Source organism: Epinephelus fuscoguttatus, linkage group LG5 (assembly GCF_011397635.1).
Source record: "Epinephelus fuscoguttatus linkage group LG5, E.fuscoguttatus.final_Chr_v1".
NCBI lineage: Eukaryota > Metazoa > Chordata > Actinopteri > Perciformes > Serranidae > Epinephelus > Epinephelus fuscoguttatus.
Genome location: NC_064756.1, coordinates 9204431 through 9225897, shown reverse-complemented (window position 1 = coordinate 9225897; position 21467 = coordinate 9204431). Strand labels below are relative to the sequence as shown.

General features: G+C 41.4%; 1 protein-coding gene across 4 annotated transcripts in view; it reads left to right on the top strand.

Moving 5' to 3' along the window:
* Window positions 1-21467, top strand: part of LOC125888332 (limbic system associated membrane protein) — a 639477-nt gene that overhangs the window by 571460 nt on the left and 46550 nt on the right. For all 4 annotated transcript variants that reach the window (XM_049575617.1, XM_049575618.1, XM_049575619.1 and 1 more), the window contains one exon: window positions 14514-14639. In XM_049575617.1, the coding sequence (XP_049431574.1) occupies window positions 14514-14639 (126 nt within the window). The remainder of the gene's footprint in view (window positions 1-14513; window positions 14640-21467) is intronic.

The following is a 21467-nucleotide window of genomic DNA, read 5'->3' as shown; positions in this document are numbered from 1 at the left end:
CAAATGTCCCTCTCTGCAGTAACAGTTTCCAGGTCCTCCCGGCAGACCCTGAGGCAGTCCCAGGCCAGATGAGATATATAATCCCTCCAGCATGTTCTGGGTCTACCCCAGGGTGTGCTATCACTTGGAAGTGCCCGGAAAACCTCTAAGAGGAGGCGCCCAGGAGACTCTCTGATCAGATACACGAACCACCTCAACTGGCCTTTTTTGACACAAAGGAGCAACAGCTCTAGTCCAAGCTTCCCCCGGATGTCTGAGCTCCTCACCCTATTTCTAAGGATAAGCCCGGCCAACCTAAGACGCAAACTCATTTTTGCCACTTCCTTGATCTAATTCTTTTGGTCACGATCCAAAGCTAATAACTATAGCTGAGGGTCAGAATGTAGATGGAGTGGCAAATCAAAAGCTTTTCCATTTGGCTCAGCACGTTCTTTATTACAATGGAATGGTATAACTCCTGCAGCACTGCTAATGGGTCACCAATCCTCCTGTCCATCTGATGCTCCGTTTTACCCTCACTCATGAACAAGACCACAAGACACTTGAACTCTTTTTCCAGGAGCAGAAACTCTCAACCCAGAGGGAGCAATCAAGCATTTTCCGGCAGATAACCGTGGCCTTACACATGGAGGTGCTGACTCTCATCCCAGCTGCTCCGTACTCTGCTGCAAACCGCCCCAGCACATGCTGGAGGTCACGGTGTGATGAAGCCATCGGAACCACCAAAGAGCAGAAGTGCAATTCTGAGGTCCCCAAAACTGGACACTCTTCTCCCCACGGCTGCACCTTGAGATCCTGCCCATTAATATCACAAACAGTATCTGTGACAAGGGGACAACCCTGGCGGAGGCCAACACCCACTGAAAAAGTTTAGATTTTGTGTGTACAACTGTGTAAAACTCTAAAGATGAGTACACAAACACAGCTCTCACTTAGGTTATTCAAGATTTAAATGGCTCTGGTACCCCATATTCTTGCAGTACTCCCAACAGGACTCCCCAGGGGATACGCTTGTAAGCTCCAAGTCCACAAAGCACATGTAGACTGTTCTCAAACTCCACCCAACACTGACAGCCCAACAGTATCCATTTTGTATGTTCACTTGAAACAATGTGCACTGACTGAAAGACAGTTAATTCAGGTTATGCAGTTGGAGGTGGATAATCTGCTGCCCCTCATTTAATGTGTCTCATAGGGAATCAACCAAATTGCATGTACTTCTTTGTCCCTATGTGCATTTGAGTGTGTGAATTTATTCATATACAGATTATATCGTGCCTGCTGGCTTGTGCGCATTGATCCCATTGCTCCTTTGTCATTAGCATGAAAGTGGCAAGGGTCCATCAAGGAAGCTGCAGACTGAAATAAAGAACCTTTGGACCCCATCTCAGGTTAAAAGTTAATGGCTGCTAACCAAGGAGTCTGAAGGCCCCTAGTCTGGGGAGGGGTTTGAATTGTTAATGGTCTCAGTTCTCACACACACACACACACACACACACGCACACACACTTAAACGCCCAAAGAGATACACTCACTTGCACTCTTCCCATTATGGGGTGCACTTTAATCTGGTGTAATGTAGTAAATGGGGGCAAATCAGGTAGTATTGATTAGAGCTGATTGCTGGTTTGACTTCCCCTGAAAATCCTTGAGGGTCTTCAAGAATCAAGGGAATTACACTGAAAGGCCATCTGAATGCCACAGTAAGTCAAGCTGTAATTTGATAGACCGCTTTTAATGCCTGAGTGAGCAATGAGGCCGTACGTTGTTGCTTTGAACTTCTGGTTTCACTCTGAATTTGCATAAATCAATAAGATACTGCCTGTGTTTACTAGCGTGGTGTAATACAGAAAATGTATACCTCTGTTGGACAACCATGAACTTCTCCAGTAATTTGTTTTACATAGAAAAAATATTCGAAGTTACCGGTTGTAAAACAATTAATTTTTTTAATCAAACCAACACAGCTCACATAGATATAAAACTTTTTGATTTTGAATACAATTATTCAGTTGCTTTATTGGTGAATTTTAACCAGCTTGAGTCCTCAAGTGATGTTTTTCTTGCATCATAATTGATTTAATTATTGATAGGTAAAAACTTATGAATAAATTATAAAATCATACTAACCATTTCGTTGTTCTTGCTGGAACAGTAATGAGAGAAACATGGGGAGAAAAAAAATGCTTAACATCACTGACTCCCTGTTGTGAACCTAGGTTTCACTGAACTAGCTGTACTGGATGAAAATGGAAATGGCTTTAGAATAAGAAAGTCGGGGTGATTGTGGTTCACATTAGGAGGAAAACAGGAAGTGGTGGGGCATAAAAAGGCATCTAAACCGAGCTGCATAGGTATGTGGGCGGTGGGAGGGCTTGTGATCTCTTATAACCCTTGTCTAGACAAAGTGACATAAAGAGGAATGGTATTTGGAAGTAGGAGAGCAAAGGGCAGGAAGTGGTATTAAACAGTTGAAGAAATGGTACCTGTGGAGGGAAAGGCAGCCAATGCATCCAAGATTCTATAACCTTGGATTTAGCTTGTCTGGCCATCTTTGTTTTTTCTCATTATCGTGAGCACTATGATATTGTAAGCCTCTAAATCATCTGATGGCTTGAATGCAGAATCTGCTTTGCCTTTTTGGCAAGCCCTCCACACTTTGTGCACGCCAAGCTTAAAGTACAAAGCTATTGCTCCTGAGGAGGCAAGGGATTTACTGAGGTACCTCCGTTAGACCAAGATAAGAGTTACAGCTTTTACAGAATATATAAACACACACATTTTTCATAAGAGCTGCCATTAGTTGGTTTTATGAAGAAATACTAGCTGTAGCATTTTCTCCTCTTTGACCCTCCCTGGCTGCCTGTGTTGAGCTTGTTAGCAAAACTGCTGCTACACCTTCCTACCACTCACTACCGTTGTTTTTCCTCGTTCACTGCAAACACCAATTAAATGCTCATGTGATTTACGAGTTACTGCCCTTGCAGGACCCCTATTGGAGGAACACCTATCAACACACACTGAAAAACCACCTCCTTAATTAATCACCTTGGTAGAGCGAGGTCTACATATCAGGAATGGGTCTCAAATGCAGAAAATCGTCCTTAGGAAAAACACAAAGAATGTTCTTTTTTTTCCCTCCTCCTTCGCTTCCATCTGCGCCTCCAGCAGGCCATTGCATCTGTCTCATATCCGGTACTTCCTTTGAAAGTTTCACAGGCATCTTGGGTTTTTAAAGCAACGCCGCTGCTCACGGCTACGATTGGGATGGGGAGGAGGTGGTGTCTCTTTCTCTGCCATCACCTCTCTCATCTACCTTCTCTTCTTCTCTTCTGTTTTCCGTAACAACTACGAGAGCGTAGGGGAGGGAGTGGGGAGGGACCCACTGGCATCGCCAGGCCACTTGAGCGTCTTCTCCCGCAGCAGTAACAGCAGCGTCAGCCCACTTCTCAGACCGATGCATTCTCCTTCCTTTCAATTCTGCAGTGCCAGGCGGAGAGGAATTAGTGTGTATGTGTGTCTCTGCAGAAAAACACACCCCGAGGTCTCAGATCAAATGAGATCGGCGCTCTTCAACATTTTGCATGTAGTAACGTGAAAGCACAGGCAAAACGTGTGTTCGAGTGTGTGTGTGCAGCTCATGCAATGCAGATGCATCTTGTCATTCCCATCGAGTAACAATGTCAACATGAATAACTGAAGGGATTAACGGTGGATATTAACAATGAGTCACACAGTATGGGGATGTATGCTAAGCTACAGAAAACAAAATGTGTGTTTGTGACTCTGCTTGTGTATATGCATACAGGTGTGTGTGTGTGATGTATGATTCAGTCATAAGACTACAACCAACGGCTCAGCCACAAGGCTTAGTGTTAATCTAAAGAGATATTCTTTATCAGCACAAGCACATTGCAGACATTTAGAGATGTAGCATGGTGATTACATTTTGCTCCTTCCATTGCTCCTCTTTCCTTTGGCCTTTTTTTCCCCTTTCGAAAGTCTTTCAGTAAGTCATAATACAAGTAAGGGCTTAAATTTATCAAAGTGGGTGTGTGCGCTTCCCTTCCTACTTTGACCTCAAATGACCAAAATCCAGAGAAGATTGATGATAGTCCAGTCGAGATTCCCTGATTGTCGCTCTCTTAGTTTCTGCAGTAAAAGCCTTGTAAGGTCAAGGAGCCAAAGCGGCAGAGATGCAGGAAAAGGCAAACGAAAATCTTAACACAAACTCACACCAGCATCAAAGCACAGGGGATGATTGTTTAAGGCAACACTGTTCAGTCTCTGAGCTGTGGCAGGAGCCACCCTGGTGGCCAACAAGCTGGTTATATTTGTTTTTTGGGGGGGGCTTTCGTTGGTTGATTTTGGGCTGACCTTGTTTCATAAAAAGCAGGTAATTGGCAGCAAAGCTTCCGAGCACTAAAAGCTAAAAGCTAAAGAGCTGCGAGTGCTTTCTCCTGATTATCTTCTAATGGTTTCAAATTAGCTGAGCATAATCGCACGCCTCTTCTTCACTCTCTGCCGCATCACTCCTCCAAATGTCACATTGAAAGCCAGCAGGGAGTAAATGTAGGAGGGAGCGAAATGGGCCCAAGGGGGAAAAAAAAAAACAAAATATGGAAAATGGTATATACAGAAGCGATGACAGTATACATGATTTATTGCTATACAATACTTTAATGTCTTTGATAGAAAAGACCTGTAACTGTGCCTTTGCTTTGCTTGTAAAAGATATAGTTCTCTTTAACACCAAAAGGTTCCTTTATTGTGTCTCTGCCTCTTATTGTGTGTCCATAAAGTCACATGTATATTGTTGTTTCAACCGATAGTCTGTGATGGGGCGAGGTAAGAGAATGAATTTCGCAGTCAAAGCCCAAAGCTGTCGGGCTGTTTATTGTTTCCTGTTTGTGCTCTAAAGAGTGGAATAGAGTTTGGCGCAGTAAATCCTGAATTGTAATGAACAGTTTAACTTGAATATAAAGCAATCTGACAGCGTCCAGGTGGGTGAGGTTGCATATTACCTGCTGTCTCCCCTGCTTCTTTTCAAAGGCTAATTTCATGCTCAATATGCCAGCATTTGAGACAGACCAAGTAAAAATTTTGGCATATTTTTGATACATCAGAGAGTGGACCACCTGTGATTATAAGAAATGAAGACCAGGGGGAGAGAGATGCAGAGTAGGAGAGAGACAGTCCTGGTTTATCCTGAATAAAGGTTTGGGGTTCTGGTGTAGTGGCAGATGCAAAGAGGGGTATGACAAGCTGGTTGTGTCCTGCTCTTAAAATGCACTTCATCAGTTTGTTTTTCTGTTATTTTGCAAGTGTTCGTCCAGCCTCTTCTGTGGTCGACTGAGTTGCACTCTTTGTATCGCCAATCAAGGATGACGCCTTTGTTATTTTGTCTTGGCTGTTACTTTCAGGTCAAACCATTTTAGCATTTTTATTATGAGTACACCGTGTTCACAGCATTAATTTCCCTCCCTGTGCTGTTTCTTTTGTTAAATTGGACAAGACATTTGTGAAAGTGCCAAATTAAACATCTTTGTTTCGCTGAATCACATTTAGATTAATCTCAACCTCTTTGTCCTTGGAGATTGTCTTCTTCCAAATTGTTCAATTTTCCGACAGCAACTCAAGTCCGGCATTTAAGAATCATTTCTACTGTAAGGGTCAGATCGACTGGACACTTGACTCACTTTTTGTACCAGAGCTTTTCTTGATTTGGTTTTCCACTGCCGATCCTACCCTGTCAGTGCAGGCGGGATTATCAGATAATTGTCATATCAATGCCCAAGAAACTGCCGTGACATCATCCTCAAGGCGCCGCAGCATGATCTGCTCAATCCAGCTCTCGCTTGATCCTTTCATTGGCAACCTCACAGAGGAACATCTGCACTCCATCAGTTGACTGTAGCATGGTTTTGCTGGCTTCCTTTGCAGTTGCTATAGATGGCTTGACTATTTAAAAATGTTGGGTTCGTGCAAGATGTCCCGTGTTGTTGTGTGCAAGTGACAATTTTAGTGACAGTACTCTCTGACCAATCAGTGCTCTGCAGTGTTTTAACTCTTCTTGTATCTGATCAGCGCACTTAGAACCTCAAATACCAGGTACCAGACACTACCCACAACTCTTCCCAATGGAAATCCAGTTTTAACTGAGTCAAGTCGTGTTGAGCAATGCTGTACCATCCAGTGGAGTCTTTATGCATTTTGTCACCATATATGGTTAAAACAAGATCTTTGCTTGTTGCAAATTAGCATGTTTGTGTAGGAGTAGATGTGGGTGAGGTGGGATTTTCTATTTTTCATGGCAGACAGTTATGTATATGCATATTTGATTAATACCAACTGTCTTGTTCACACTGGCAGCACAATTGAATTGAGTTGATCTCTGCTTTTCAACCCTATCGCCATTCGCCAGGCATGAACATTAGTTTTGGACCATTCTGCAGAACTCTGGATTACATTTCTTTTTTTTTCACATTCAATGCCAAATTAACAAAACTACCATATTGTTTAGGTTAGAGGTTGTTGTTATAATGAATTCAAAATGGTCCAAATGGTAAAAGGACCTGCACTTATGTACACCTAGTATACAACATGTCACACTCTCCCATTCACACACTGGTGTCCAACACTAGTGCGAGGCAACCATACAAGGTGCCACTTGCTACTTAGCTTAAACATTCACACTCACACACCAGTGGCAATTGATGGGGTTCAGTGTCTTGCCCAAGAACACTTCAACATGCAGACTGGTGGAATCAGGGATCAAACAGCCACCTGTCCAATTATTGGACAACCTGCTTTACTTCTTCAGCTACAACCACCCTATATGGGTAAGGCATAGTAGTTAGGGTCAGGCAACTACAACACTTGGTCAGGGTTAAAGATTGTAGTTAGGGCAAATAAAAATACAAATGTTAATTGATAGTCTGTGACGACTGGCAGATTCAGGTCTGCATGAAAATTGGTCAGAGGTCAAACTGGCCTGCCCCTACTTCAACACCCTTGCTTTCCACATCATTACATACAGGTCACACTACTTTCTGCACTGGTATTAACATTCATTGGAGGTAAATTGTAAGGTACATGGAAGTAATTCCAAGTGTTACCGGCTCACCTTTTCTTCCCCTTTAAGGGGCGGTGGCCTTGTTGGTAACCTGTGAGGGTGTGAAGTGTACTTCATTGTGTGTGTGGAGGGAAGCAGCTCTCTCTTTGTGTCACAGTGAAGACGACAGGTGGCAAAGAGTGATGATAGTCCGCAGACTGAAGTGCCTAGATACGCTCAGGGCTACTGTTAAACCTCATGAGAAGGCCATGTTTGTTGTATTGTGGTGAAGACTGCAGTAAAGCCATTGTTGGTGAACGGCACCTGAACGCCTCGCCATCCTTCCTTCTGCCAAATGGTCGGGACTGCTAGAAAATAGTTACCAGCTAGGAACGAGCCAAGCTAAATTAATGGTAATAAGCCAGCATGTTCCCAACTATGGTTTGGAGCCGGTAGGTGGTCGTTGAGAGAGGTAACACTGGGGACACTGGGTTGGATGTCCATCACTTTGGTGAACAAGCACGAACAGTACTTGAAAATGAAAATACCCACAATTACAGATCAACGTGCATACAAAATCAAAAAATGAATTCCTATTAAATTATAGCAAGAGAGGCGGTTGAATATTACTTTGCTTAAAAAAAAAATTAAAGGGGATTTTAGCTATTACCTGTCATCCAAAGCTGATTTTCAACTGCATGAAAGCCTTTTACCTCAAATTAATGAATCTCTGCAGCAACCTGCAGGTTACAGGACTGGTCCTCCAATTTAAAAATGTAATGGTGCAGACCAATTACCCACAATGACACCAGGGGTTTTTCACTGTCTGTTTACTAGTAATGTTGTTGAATGGTTAATAACTGTTTAAAAACACATACATGGAGTATTTGCATTATTAACAGTAAATCCTGACGTGTGTAGCCTTTATGCTGCCCTACACAAACCCATTCATTTGGCAGGTTTCAGATCCTGATCAGATCATTAGAGAATAGTTGCAGTGATAGGTGCATGTAAATATAACCAGTAATGAATGAGACTGATTAATCCTGCAGAGACAGAAGTTTAGTGCTTCCCTCATCTTGCATTTTTCCCCATGGTGAATAATTTGTCACATGTCCGTGTGAGGAAGGAAGTGCCCGTGGCTCTGGCTGTCTCTATCCCTTCTTATGCGAGCGCACAGTTAATGCACAGACCTACAAACACAAACACATTCTCCCCCTAATTACTCTTGCTCTCTCCGCTCTCTTCTCACTTTCTGTCTTTTTCTCTCGCTCCCTCTTTCTTTCCGTCTTTGAAGTTTGAAATTAGAGTTGAAAGCAAGGTCAGTGTATTTATAACATTTTCATCAGAGATTTATTATTCTTGAGGAATTGGAAAAACCAAACCAAACAGAGGATCGTTAGCCGCAGAGGACATGATGTTTTTCTTTTCCAAACCTGATGAGTAAAAAGGCCCCTGTACACTGTAGCTGGGTGCATCGGGCTATGAATGGAAATTAATGCTATTTGAGGGAATGTATCAGAAAATAAGAAAGTAAAATGCGCAGAGATGTAGAGGTCCAAGAGTACATCTGAAAGGGAGTGTGTGCCTTGCAGATTATGATGTTAAATGTGAGTGTTTTTATCCCCCTACCTGTGTCCATACCATAATTCACACAAACCCAGCTATCGGGAAAGCATTAGTGCATAGTGCAGTGTATCTCCATGGAATTCATCCATCCTGTAGTTGCGGAAGTAAAGTGCTTTTCAAAGAGATGCCCTTTCCAACATTGTTCCTTTAAGGTTGACCTATGATTATAATTCACTCTTTTCTTCTCCATCCTCCCCCTTCATTGCTGTCAGCTGGACACCCGGCGCTATATGGTGACAGGGGCTGAAATGTCATTCATACTTCCTCTCTCACTATTGTCTTCCTTTATTCATCTCCTCTGCCTTTCCTTTTCTCTCCCCATCTTCCCTCACATTCATAGAGGTGACAGGGTTATCAGAGCATGAGTAGTTGTTTTTTACCCGATCCATTTTTATCTATGCTTTGCGAGGATTAATTCTCCAGTCACACATGCTACGCAGCCAATCAGCTTTCCCACCCCTCCCCACCCCCTCGCTTTGGTTGTTTTTGAGGTGGAAAAAAGACAATTGGATCCTTTGTTACCTCAATCGAGTGTCTCCACCCCAGCACCCCCACCCCACCCCTTCACCCGTCTTCCATCTCTCCATATCTGGAAAAAACATCTTCATTTTAGCTTGGTCATTTGACTACAGCAGTAACTCTGTATGACTTCATTTAAAATGCTGTTTGGCACGATTGTGAAAGTGTTGTCAGTTGGTATTAGAGAGATGGGTTACTTGGGGATGTTGTGCGTGTGTGTGTGTGTGAGGGAAAGAGAGAGACACGTTGGTTGGGGCAAAGCTGTTAGTGATGCTGTACAGAGACAAAGCTTCAATAATAACCTTGCTAGAGAAACAATCTGAAAGAGACAAACACTGAAATATTGTTTCTTAGAAAACATGGTCGATACGGAGGAGCGAGGCAGCTTCATTTCAATTCAACACGGCAACTCCTATCAGATTTAGATAGCGTATGAATTCCCACATGATGCCGCTCTCGCAAATGTGTTTACAACTTGGAACTCTTAAATGCTTTCAGTATAAATTTTCAATATATGTTTTTTGTTAGTTTCACAGTCAGCCAGACAAACAAAATAGCTTTAATGGTTTTTGTGGAGTAAATCAAGATAAGTCTTTAAAGCAGCCTCATATAGGCACCAGAATTAAAGGTACAAAACTGGAAACGTGCCTCGCGGAACGAAGAAGCCATGCTGGCACAGATAACACCCACAATAAGAGTACGACTATAGCGCTTTTTTTTTTTTTTTAATAGCAGGGCCAATGAGTAACTTTAATGGAGCAGTTGGGGTTTAAGTGCCCTGTTTATGGACAAATTGACAACAGTTGGCAGAGTCTGTTACTCTCCACACCAGCTTTTTGATAGTGCTGCTGTTGACACTTTTCAGCAGGTAACCCATGAGCTTTAATGGTTTACTCCCCACCTCTGCTTTTTATGTGTAAATGATTTTGATTGATAAATAAATGTGACTCTGATGTGCAGAGAGTGGAAGACTGTTAGTTTAATCATGGCAGTTTAATGCACTGCTATGCAAGTGCAGGGCAGAGCCAAACACTCTGAGGCAATTTTTTTATTAAAAATCTGACATTTCGGTACACATTTCCACCTCCTGAATTTACACTTCAACTGAGTGACATACGATATAAAGTCTACATGCTCGCTGATGGGTTGAGAAAGACCTCTATCTTCCTAGAAACAGCCTCAGGCACCATCCTGATGAAAGCAAGAAAGCTCAAAACAATTGTTAAATAAAGCATGGTGTTCTGAAGAGAAGTTGTTTGATGTGTTTTAATTTTTAAGAACGGCTTCTAAATTATCTATTACATCCCAATCAGGATTACAAACATGAAACGCAAATACAATATTTTAATTTCATGCTGAAAGAGCCCCCCAAATTAAATTGTATAACAAAGACAATCAGTTTTGTGCTTTATGGATATTTTACCAACACATTTTCTCTTCTTTTTGACCTGAGAAATAGTGAAGAATTGATTGTGCGCAGGTAAGTGTGCAGTTATAGTATAGAATTTATAGTATGTGTTTATTGTTTGCAATGCCTCCTGGGGTTTTAAAAGCATAATTATACTTTTTGGGTTCATTTAGGGTCGGGTCACATTTCATGAACAACAAAAAGACAAGCGATTTAGCAAGCCTTCTCTCGACTTTCTGTCAAACTAATGCAAAAGATTTTCTCGGATTATTTATGACTTGACTTTGAATGACAAGCTGATACTGTGAATGTGCTCGATACACAGCAGGCGATGAATTCAGGTCAAGAGTGGATCACAAAATAACACACATATTCTATAGTATATCGGCACAAATAAGATTCGCGAAGGACAAACAGCAGAACAGCCTGCAAACACACAGATCTATCAGCATTTAATCTTTAAGCGTCCTTGTTCTCTTTTTGACATATCTGCTTGCTGACAACAAAACAGAAACTGATCATGGTGTTTCGGCACGCAGATCATGGGACAAAGACATTTTGTTATTCATGATCTTTGAGTGAAAGTAGGTTAAAGTTTATGATGCTGCAGTGCCATGCTTCAATGGCAAAAATAACATGCATAGTCTGCCAGATCCAACTGTAAAACAATTTGCTAAATGATCAGTACCTTGACATAAATGTGTCTGACTGAGATGAGAGCTTATCAAAGAACAATAATGCAACTGATACATGAAACTGATTTAAAATCGGGGAAAGTTTTTGGTATAACTGAGAGCAAATGAGGGCTTACAACAGTATCATCACCAAATATACAACTGGAGAAAATTGAAAGTATAACAATAAAACTTGCTCAAATTAAATCCAAGTGACTATCCCTTCTTACTTCATAGAGTGCTATAGAATGAGTCCCAAAACATGAAAATTAGTGAGCATTTTTGCACTTCCGGTTCCCTCTTCTCGAAGTCAACAGGTTTTTTGAATGGGTTTTCAGTTAGGTGTTGCTGACCAAGCAGTCAAAGCACAAAAACACGGGTTTAAAGTTTAAAAAAAGGTGGGTTTATTTTCCCAAAAAGCAAATGTTACAGAGCAAATGACTAAAAATAACAAAATTTGAGTTATAGAGCCCTTGAAAGAGGTCAACAAGACATAACGCTACTGAAAAATAAAGCTAGCAAAACTAAAACTCCACAAACAGATCTGACAGAGTGAGATGATGGGGAACATATATAGTGGCTGATCAAAACAAATCAAACACAAAGAGGAGAAATTACACAAACAAAAACTAAGACAAACACAAACAAACCCCTAATCTCCCCCATGATGTCACAGCTCTTGGTGCAGTCCATGGGATGGCCCTCTGCCTAAAAGCAGGCTCCGCCCTCAGCCCCATCTTTTGCCCAACTTCAACCAGGAAGTGACTTCAGGTAAAGAGAAAATAATTGATAACTTACAAAAGCAAATAGTAAAATGACAAAACAATCTAAACTAAATGTGTATGCTTCATTTAGAAAACAGTGTGTTAACTAAGTGCTGATAACTTTTAAACTAAACAAACTGGTGTTTTTTGTATTTCACGTGACTGCAAATTAAAAGGTAACTGAACATGTGGTAATGGTGAGGGTGAGCATGGGCATCATTCAACCTTTTGTGTGGCTGTGGACACGGCATTCACAGTGTCTGAAATAAGGTCTAATATGAACCCAAGCTTAAGATATTTTCACATTTTAATTGACACAAAGTAGGTCAGTAAACACCTAAGTTGTGGCTCTGGAAGCTTTTACGTGTCTTATAAAAGGCGGTTGCTAACAAGTGGCCAACGAGGCTGCAGGACATCATTACGGAAAACACGGCTCTGAAGCAGTGTTGACTTTTGTTGCTTTTTACATGTGGCAATTGCATGTATGCTTAAAAAATCACAAAAGTGTTGTTCAGTTGTAGAGATTATCTTGCCGATCAAAACATGTAATTACTAGGGGCATGTCATATCATCTTGTTCATGATAATACCGTTATAATTTATAATATCATATGAAAAACTTGAAACTTTTTTTCGACATGTTGACATATTGACATCACACAGTTACCGACGGCAACAACAAGCATGGCTGAAAGTGAAATCATTACAGTGTCTGTCCCTCTCCTGCCTGTGTGCACTCCGATGGGAGTTGGTGTTGTCAAGGGATTTTGTCATAAAGCTTTCGTAATGTAAACCACCGTGACGCTTGTGGCTCGGCAAAAATGTCTTATTAAGAAGTTGCAGCAGTGTGAACAGGCCTGTCTGAGCTCGACTCAAGCTGGCTGATGGTCTCACCTGTGACTCAGCTGGTCAAATCACCGGTGGCTGGTTTTAGAACATAAAGAACCTCACCTGTTTGTACAGCCAATTGTCTTGTAGTGAAGTCCAGTGGTCAAGTCAAAATGATCACAGACAGCGTGTTCACTTGCTGCAGCAGGTGCTTTGTCTCCGCCGAGCCCTCTGTTTCCATCCTCATGGAGTGCCAGGGTCGGACGGTGGGTCGCTGATGCTCACTGTATGTGCTTATGCCCCCACATACATAAATTCTCATTGACTGATTAAAATGCAGCTGTATCCAGTATCTCACTATCACTATCCTCATTCATATTTTAAGAAGCTACAAATTATATTCAGCCATAAAATAAGCTTGGAAAGCTCGTAGTTGTTGCACAGAGATAATAAACCGTCTCGTTGCGAATATTTGATCTGAACGGGGCTTAAGGTGTGTCCAGCCAAAATGACTGCAGACCTGACACACACACACATGCACGCACCTGAAATTAGAATAGTAAATCCTCTTATCATGACTTTATAAGGAGAAAAAGTTACTCTTCTTCATTTGCCCACATTTTGCGTGCTCCAACATTTATCATATTCCAAAGTCATTGATCATTATTTGTGTTTCTCTCCTCATATCTGTATACCTTATCCCAGCCACTTCACCCACAGTTTGTGGAAACAGTGATGTATGCCCTCCACATCCTTCATGATTGATTGCATCTTTGCTGCTGACTCGCTTTAAAACAGACTGTACCTTCTTAATTCATCCGAGTTGTTTTTCTGCCAGAGTAAAGGTTTCTCCCTCCCCTCTCCTGCTCACTGAGTCTCTGTTTGTGTGGGAGTGAGAGCAACGGGAGTGAGCACTAGACGGTGATCACGAGGCAGGGTGATCATTATACGCAGCGCTGGCATGAGAACGCTCCGTGTTACTTTGAACATCAGTGTCACATACATGCACATAAAAAGATTCTTCATTCTACTTCGAAATTTTGATTTGTATATTAAAGCCTGCTTTTCTGAAGGTATGTGTCTGAACTCAGATTCAGAGCCAAGCGTCTGGTGGGTCCCCTTATGACAAGAGGAGCAATCTGTTTTCATGAGCTCAGGTCCCGGGGCATGAGATTAAATTACTTATTTGGATCCTGGGTTGAAAAAGTTTACTGTAAGTACCTCTGAGGGCTTTAGCAGTGGGAAAGAAAAGGTTCTCCAAAGCTTTTCGAAAACTCTTCCTCTTACTGAGAGAATCAAGGTCAGCTTGTGTTTGCATTTAATCTCTGTTTGTAGCCAGTGGTTTATCTGAAGAGATGGTAATGGATGTTATGGGGGCAAAGCAGCTGGCATAGAAGGCTGGGTTTTTTCCTTTAGTTGAAATGTGTTTTACAGAGAGATGAATAAAACACTATTGTTTTTCAAGTGATGTAAAAAGCAGCAAAATATCAGGTATCCCCTAAAATCCGAGACCTCTCAGTAAACTCTGGTTCTTGGACGGTGTGAAACCCAACACACTTTGCTCTAAGTACTCCATTTCCCAACTCATAAATAGTAGCAATCGTTTTAACCTTGATGTCACTTCTCTTCTGTCCCCAGTTCCAGCCAACATCTACAAGGTGTCAGAGGACATCACAGTGAATGAGGGCAGCAACGTGACACTCAGTTGTTTGGCCAGTGGCAGGCCGGACCCTGCAATCACCTGGCGGCTGCTCAACCCCTCAGGTAAGAATCATCCAATCAGTGCTCATTATCATTTGTGTCAGTCTACGTGTCAGGCAAATAGGGTGCACGATTATTTTAGCATGTTAATACCAGATTGTTTTTTATTTTAAGGTGAAGCTAAATCTCTATTATCGCATAATTATCACTGTCATATCATTGTCACTTTTCAGACACAAACACAGCCACAGCGGAAATCACTCTTTACAGTGATGGCAGGAAATCTAATGTCCATTAAGGATGGACACAGAGATACAGATCTCAGATAGTAATCATCACACTCAGACTTCTTCAGTATCAAAGTAGCCCTGTGATTGTTGCCCGTGCAGGGAAAGCAGAAACTGCTAGGAGCCAAAGCTTAATGAATTTCCACAGTGAAAAAGTGCTAGAACGAAAACAAATAGATTATGAACACACACGTGTAGAAAGGCTTCCACTAAGTCCAATATTTATGTGCATTAGTCATTGGCAGATTTGTCGGGCAGTGCAGCATTCAATGCTGATCAATGTTTACATGTGTTATTGTAATTTTTACCGTATGCTCTGATGTTCAAGCCCGGTGCTGTGTGCAACTCGACAGTAGATGAGAAACTGACAAGCTGAGGTTTGCAAAAGTGCATCCGAATTTGTCAAGAAAGCTTGTTAGATTTTCAACCATAACTTTGTCAGTTATATTCATAGAAACTTCAAATGAAATATCATCTGGACCACAGCATGCACAATCTCATTTATATATAGACGGTGTGTTTGCTTGCTGTGGCAGACAGCAACCCTCCGTTCTTGCTTAGCCTGAGTTCATCTTATTTACATCCCTGCGGCTGTTGACACATATGTCGGTCTCCATCATCACAGGGTGTGTTGATGTTGGACAGTGGGTTGCTGCTGTCACACATACATACTCATTGACTGATTAATTATCGCTGGTTATTTAAATGATTGTGGCATATTTATTATGACCAGGGCCAATGACGCTTGGGTCTTTTTTTTTTCTTCATAGCTAAGGGTGCTTTCACACCTGCCCTGTTTGGTTCGGTTCAATTGAACTCAAGTTCATTAGCCCCCCAAGTGCGGTTTGTTTGGGCAGGTGTGAACACAGCAATCGCACTTGGGTGCGCACCAAAACAATTGGATCGAGACCTTCTTGAAGAGGTGGTCTTGGTCCAGTTACGAATGAACTCTAGTGCAGTTCGTTTGTGGTGAGAACGTGTTCCGACCTGGATCTGAAGCAACTACAGTCACATGACACATTGTTTGCGTTAAACATGAGCATGTTACAGTCCTGGAGGATTATTAATGTGCACCTCCTCCTGTACTGCCTTAATATGCACATTCAGCACATCCAATGCATCAAAACATTGTTTTCTAGTTGGAGCCGCGCCTCGTTTTCAAACTGTATGGTTTGACTAAAATGAACAATGACAGCAATATAGTCCACAATGAGCAGCGCTAAAATCAACCTGCGTAGTTGTCCCTCCATTGTGACATTAGAAAGTGTCACATTTATCTTGCAAGTGTACTCTTCTTCAACGTTTGCTTTTCTTCCTGGATTTTTCACACATGGAAATTCTGACCAATCAAGAGCAGCTTTCTTGAACAAGGAATTTGACCAGTGCGCTTGTAAATGCTGCCGTGAGAACATGAACCAACTCTAGACAATTATACAACTTTGTAACAAAATTAGTCCCTGATTCAGACCAAAGCAAGACAACTATAGGTCTGAAAGCACCCTGAAAATGTAGCTCTAGCAAGAGTCTCACTATCACTATTCTTATCCATAATTTAAGAAGCTACAAATTATATTCAGCTACAAAATAAGAATGAAAAGCTGGAAAGCTGGAGACGATACATCAACTCGTCTGGTCTTATTGGTTTAAATTGGCGGGTTTTCAAAATGTTGCAGACTAACGCCTGCAATTAGTTTCAACTTGTCTCATTGCGCATCATTGGTCTGAACTGGGCTTTAGTTGATTATCATGTACCCCTCCAACTTTAAAGTCATCCGTGCCTCTGTGCCATGACTGTATATACACAACCTCCATTTTTAAGGAGAAATTGTGAAGTTTTCCAGCTGTTCAAACTTCCTCAAATCATGCTTCATTTTTATTGATTTAGGCTTTACAGCATTGTTGTTTTATTTTGTAAGCAGTTAAACTCATACATATACATGAGACATATAAAGGCAGTACAAAACAGAGACAATGAACTTCCTGTATAGATTATAGGCTACCAGATTTGCCTTCGTAAGAGCATGTTTATCTATCCATGGGGTCAGTATCTTATATGGTAGCTCTTCATGTATGATAGCTGTGTTGATGTTTGTACATGCTATCAAAGTGTGTACAGGCAGTGTTTCAGTACACCTCTCCACATATGTGTGTTCAGATAGTGGCGACACTGTTGCTTTGGGATTTAATCCAATTTCAGAAAAAAGAATAATGTCTCCCACCACTGATAGTGTGATGGATGGAGATGCTCAAGTTGACAACATCTCAGTTTGATCAGGGCCTGGTGCCGATTGAAAGCGATTCTATTTGCGCGTCTTTATCAATTACTGCATCAGTTTGTCAGCGCTCCAGACATGTTCAATCAAATCTGTCTCCCGCACCTGGAAGCTGAACAACTTGGATGGGTGCATTTGCTTCTTTTGTCTGTTTGCATTAAAGGAGAGTGATCTGTTCCGCTCAATCCAGCGAGTTGTATGGATCTGACTGGCTGCTTTACAGTACGGAGCTCTTCTTCAATTTCTTCATTTCAAACTGAAGTTGAACTTTCAAGGTTCAGATGGCTTGCTGTAGGTAAAACTCCCCTGCAGGTTTAAACAGCTTTTGTTCCAAGAATATGGATGGAGATATGGATATAGAGGGACAGAAAAAGCAATATTTAACAGTAGATATTTCTAGCTGCCATGGACTGAATGGGCTGCTAACTACACCTCTGCAAGTCCTATACAATGTATGCCCTAAGGTAGCTTTTCTTTTCATCACTCCCTTTCTCTGTGTTATGTTGAGGAAGCAGTGGGCAGACCACCTTCAACAAGTCTTACTTGTTGAACTGAAAACAGTTACTGAAACACAGTGTGATAGAAGGAAAATCCTGTCAGTGTCCTGGCAGGATTGGATCCTGTAAGTCTACACAGGCACATGTGGCTCCAGAGATGGGGGGGCCCAACACTGGCACTGTTGTTATTTGTTTTGCTATATTGCGGGTGTCTTTCACCCCAGAATCCATAAATCTAACCCAGATCGAGAGCATTTGGGGGACTGCTGAGAGAGACAATGATGTCTGGCAACAGTCGTCTCACTACCTCATACCTTCGTCTGCCTGGGCAGTAACACTCCTTCGCTCAGCTAGCGAGGCTCTCGACTATTTGCTGAGACCACAGATGTAGATGAGTCACAAGTCAAGACTCAAGTCTTTTATTCGGAGCTAGAGTCAAGTCTCAGTGGTACAGTATAGGTCTCCATAAAGGTTCAAACTTACTAACAGTATGGCTGATCTCACAAATCATTCTCACTGCAGATGAATTGTGTTTTTATAGTTATAGGGGTATGGAGGAACCATTATTGTGAATTCTTTAAAGGACAAAACTCTATTTTGAAATGAAGCAGCAGACGCCTGCAGACAAATATGGAACATTATCAAGAGGATGAAGGAGAAGACATACATATGAGGGCATTCGGATAATTAGCAGCAGCTGAAGAAGGAAATGTTCTTAATTAAGGTTTAAGTAACATATCGTCTTTCATTTTGCTCACATTAAACAATGATAAAATCTGATTTACTTGTTAGCAGAGTCAGTAATCTCAGTAGATGAACAAAAAAACTGAAATAAAGTAAGTTGCCCAAAAAAATAGGGCTAGGTATTGTTTAAAAACATACAATACTAATACCAGTACCCTTAAAGTGGTACAAATACTGATAAAGTACTTCATTTGATACCCACCATGAAAATGAAAGCATGAAGTTGAAATACTGAAGCATGCTTATCCACCACTTCCATCAGTACACTGACTTCACCACACTACACACTGCATGGGCTTTAGTTTGTCAGGAGAAGTGTTGTAGCATAAACATGACCTAAAATAAGAGACACTCAGACATAGAGTTGCACATTTGAGGGTCTTAATCTCGTGAGAAAGACGAACAATTGGTACATGACAATTTATAGTGTCAAACAAACAAGCATTTTAGGTACTGTAGGTGCTTCCTGTCACTTAAGCTGCTGTTCCCTGTTATTCAGATAACCAGTTCTGGGAACAATTGCAGTCAGATCATCTAGCTGAAGTCATGTCAGGTCATCTACTGGGGGATATCAGTCAATACCTTAAAGGTGTCATGAACCGATACCCAGCCCCGCCAATGAAAATTAGCAACATTACATGTTTTGACTAATAATGCGAGCTAAGGCAAAAAGACTCTTTCTTATTAACATAAAACACACGATGAAGCAATGTTTAAAGGTCCTAACAAGCATCCACTCATCCAGAACATCTAAGCATTCAGATGAGCAGTGTCATAAGGTCACCAGTAGCGCTAATAGCTAACTACACTGAACTGAGACTGTTGTTTTGTTCGGGGTCACAGTAGTCCCGGATCTGGCAGATGACTGCTCTAATGATTAGGTAACCTTGTAAAAACAAAAGGCATCAAAATATTGTCAATGCCTAACCAATCATGAAAAGACTTTTATTATGTGTCGGCCATTATTAACGATAACAAAATTCAATTGTACTCACAACCTCCAGTGACTACATTATTCATAAGATAAAATGAAGTGCAAAAACACCACCACACAGATGCAAACGCACTCATAGACAAGACTCTGTCTTAAAATGAGGGCACTCTATAATATCTTTTTCAAGCTGAATGAGAAAACAGTCCACCAGTTTAATGACAGTCAGGCCTAGACTAGCCGTCGCGAGCACCGAGAGAGTTCCCGGTGGCGTGGCCAGTTGATTGGCCCAGAGTGTCAGACCAGTGTTTAACATGCAAAATTAAATGGGTAAATCAAAAGGAAAACAACATGGGGCAGCTACAGTCACTTGAAACTGGAGAACATCAGCCACCCCCGCCTGCTCTTAATCTAATGGTATGATATCTGGCAGTCATCGCTTGCAACTGTACATAGCACAGTACTTGAGTAATGTAATTACTTTTCACCACTGCCTATTACACTTCAATCAGGAAAGACCTGTTCTGAGAGAAAAGAATATTTATTTCTATGTGCACGTAAGTATGAGAAATGTGAAAAATCCTTGGCGATTACACCCCATTGTGAAGTCATCTATTCCAGAAAGGTGGTAAAGACAAAGTAGATTAGGGAACCGGGTCTGGATGCTTGTGGTGTTGATGAGATGAGATGAAGAGGGAGCTGAGGATCTGGATGTGAAGAGGAGTGGGCTTTGATGAGCTTGTCCTGGGCTCTGGATAAGGTGACTGGAGGTGAATGAGGTGGAGGAGGAGGCTGACAGGAGCAGAGGAGAACAGGTTTAAAGTTTGGCAGCAGCAACATGAATGGCTGAAGGAGACTGCGGCAAATTTCGAGTGGCTAACCAGGAGAGGGAACATCCAGAGTCAGCTGATTGGTGGAAACGATGGGAGTGGGATAGAGAGAGAACTGTGAATGGATATACATAAAGGAAGTCTTCCTGATTGAATTTATGCTGACTTTTATTAAGTTACCAGAGTTACGAAATGTTAACAGCAGTCCAGTCAGAGCTCTGATGAAATAAACAGCATATAAATCTATTTCTGTAGCCTTAACTATGGAAGTGCAGTAGACTAGCTCTTGAAAAAGGAAATATTTGTCTGTTTTGAGGATGTTTTTAAAGCAGTTTTTGTGTAGTAATAAAACTGGAAGATATGTTAGTGGCATAAACTTGAATATGAGAAATGCTTCGACAGCACAGCTTCAGGGTATGTGGTCCTTTGGGACTGTGTGGAGATTAGCCTTGGCTGACATTAGATTCCTGGCCTGAATTCTTATCCCAGTCCAGCCCTGATGACAGCAGCCGAGAGTTGTTGATTTGGCAGACTGATGACCTGTGGTTTGTCTTTTCAAATGAAAATCCTTTCTATAAACTGTGTTTTTTAAGGTGAAATGATTTGAAGTATAACATTTTGTACGCCCTTTATAGAGGAACTCTGCTTTACAGTTTGTAGTGTAAAGATGTGTTGACACTTTATTCACATTCAGAAAAACTGCAGGGGGGATGTGCACTATTCCACAAGGAAGAGCTACAGCTATGAGCAGACAGTTTTGTATAGCTTGCAAACATTTATGACAAAACCCAGCCACCATCTTATCCAGGTACTGCTGTTACTGGTGTTACTGTTGTTATGATCTGGCTTAAAATAAGTGTCCTTATCCTCTCTGCATTTGTGGCCACTAACTTTAAAGTGGAGAGTGCCCAAGGGTTCTGCATGGACAAATAGAGTGAATATGACTTTGAGCTTCAACAATTAGTTGATTAACCGATTACTCCCTCAACAGAAAAATAATTTGAAGCTATTTTGATAATGGATTAATTACCTTGAGTCATTTTTAGGTGCTGCTTCCAGCTTCTCAAATGTGAATATTTTCTGGCTCTCTTAGTGATTCATGATAATGCTGTGAATATTTTGGGGGGTTTTGGACTTTTCGGGAGTCATTTAATGAGGAACTCTATCAAATTCTGATGGGATTACTCCACCATTTTGTGATATTTTATTGAACAGACAATAATGAAAGTAATCATTAGTTGCAGCCTGAGTCAAATTTCAGCATACTTGCAAGATTATGGCCTACTGGGTAACCACAGTGTTACCAGGCCCCCAGACTATAGACCATTT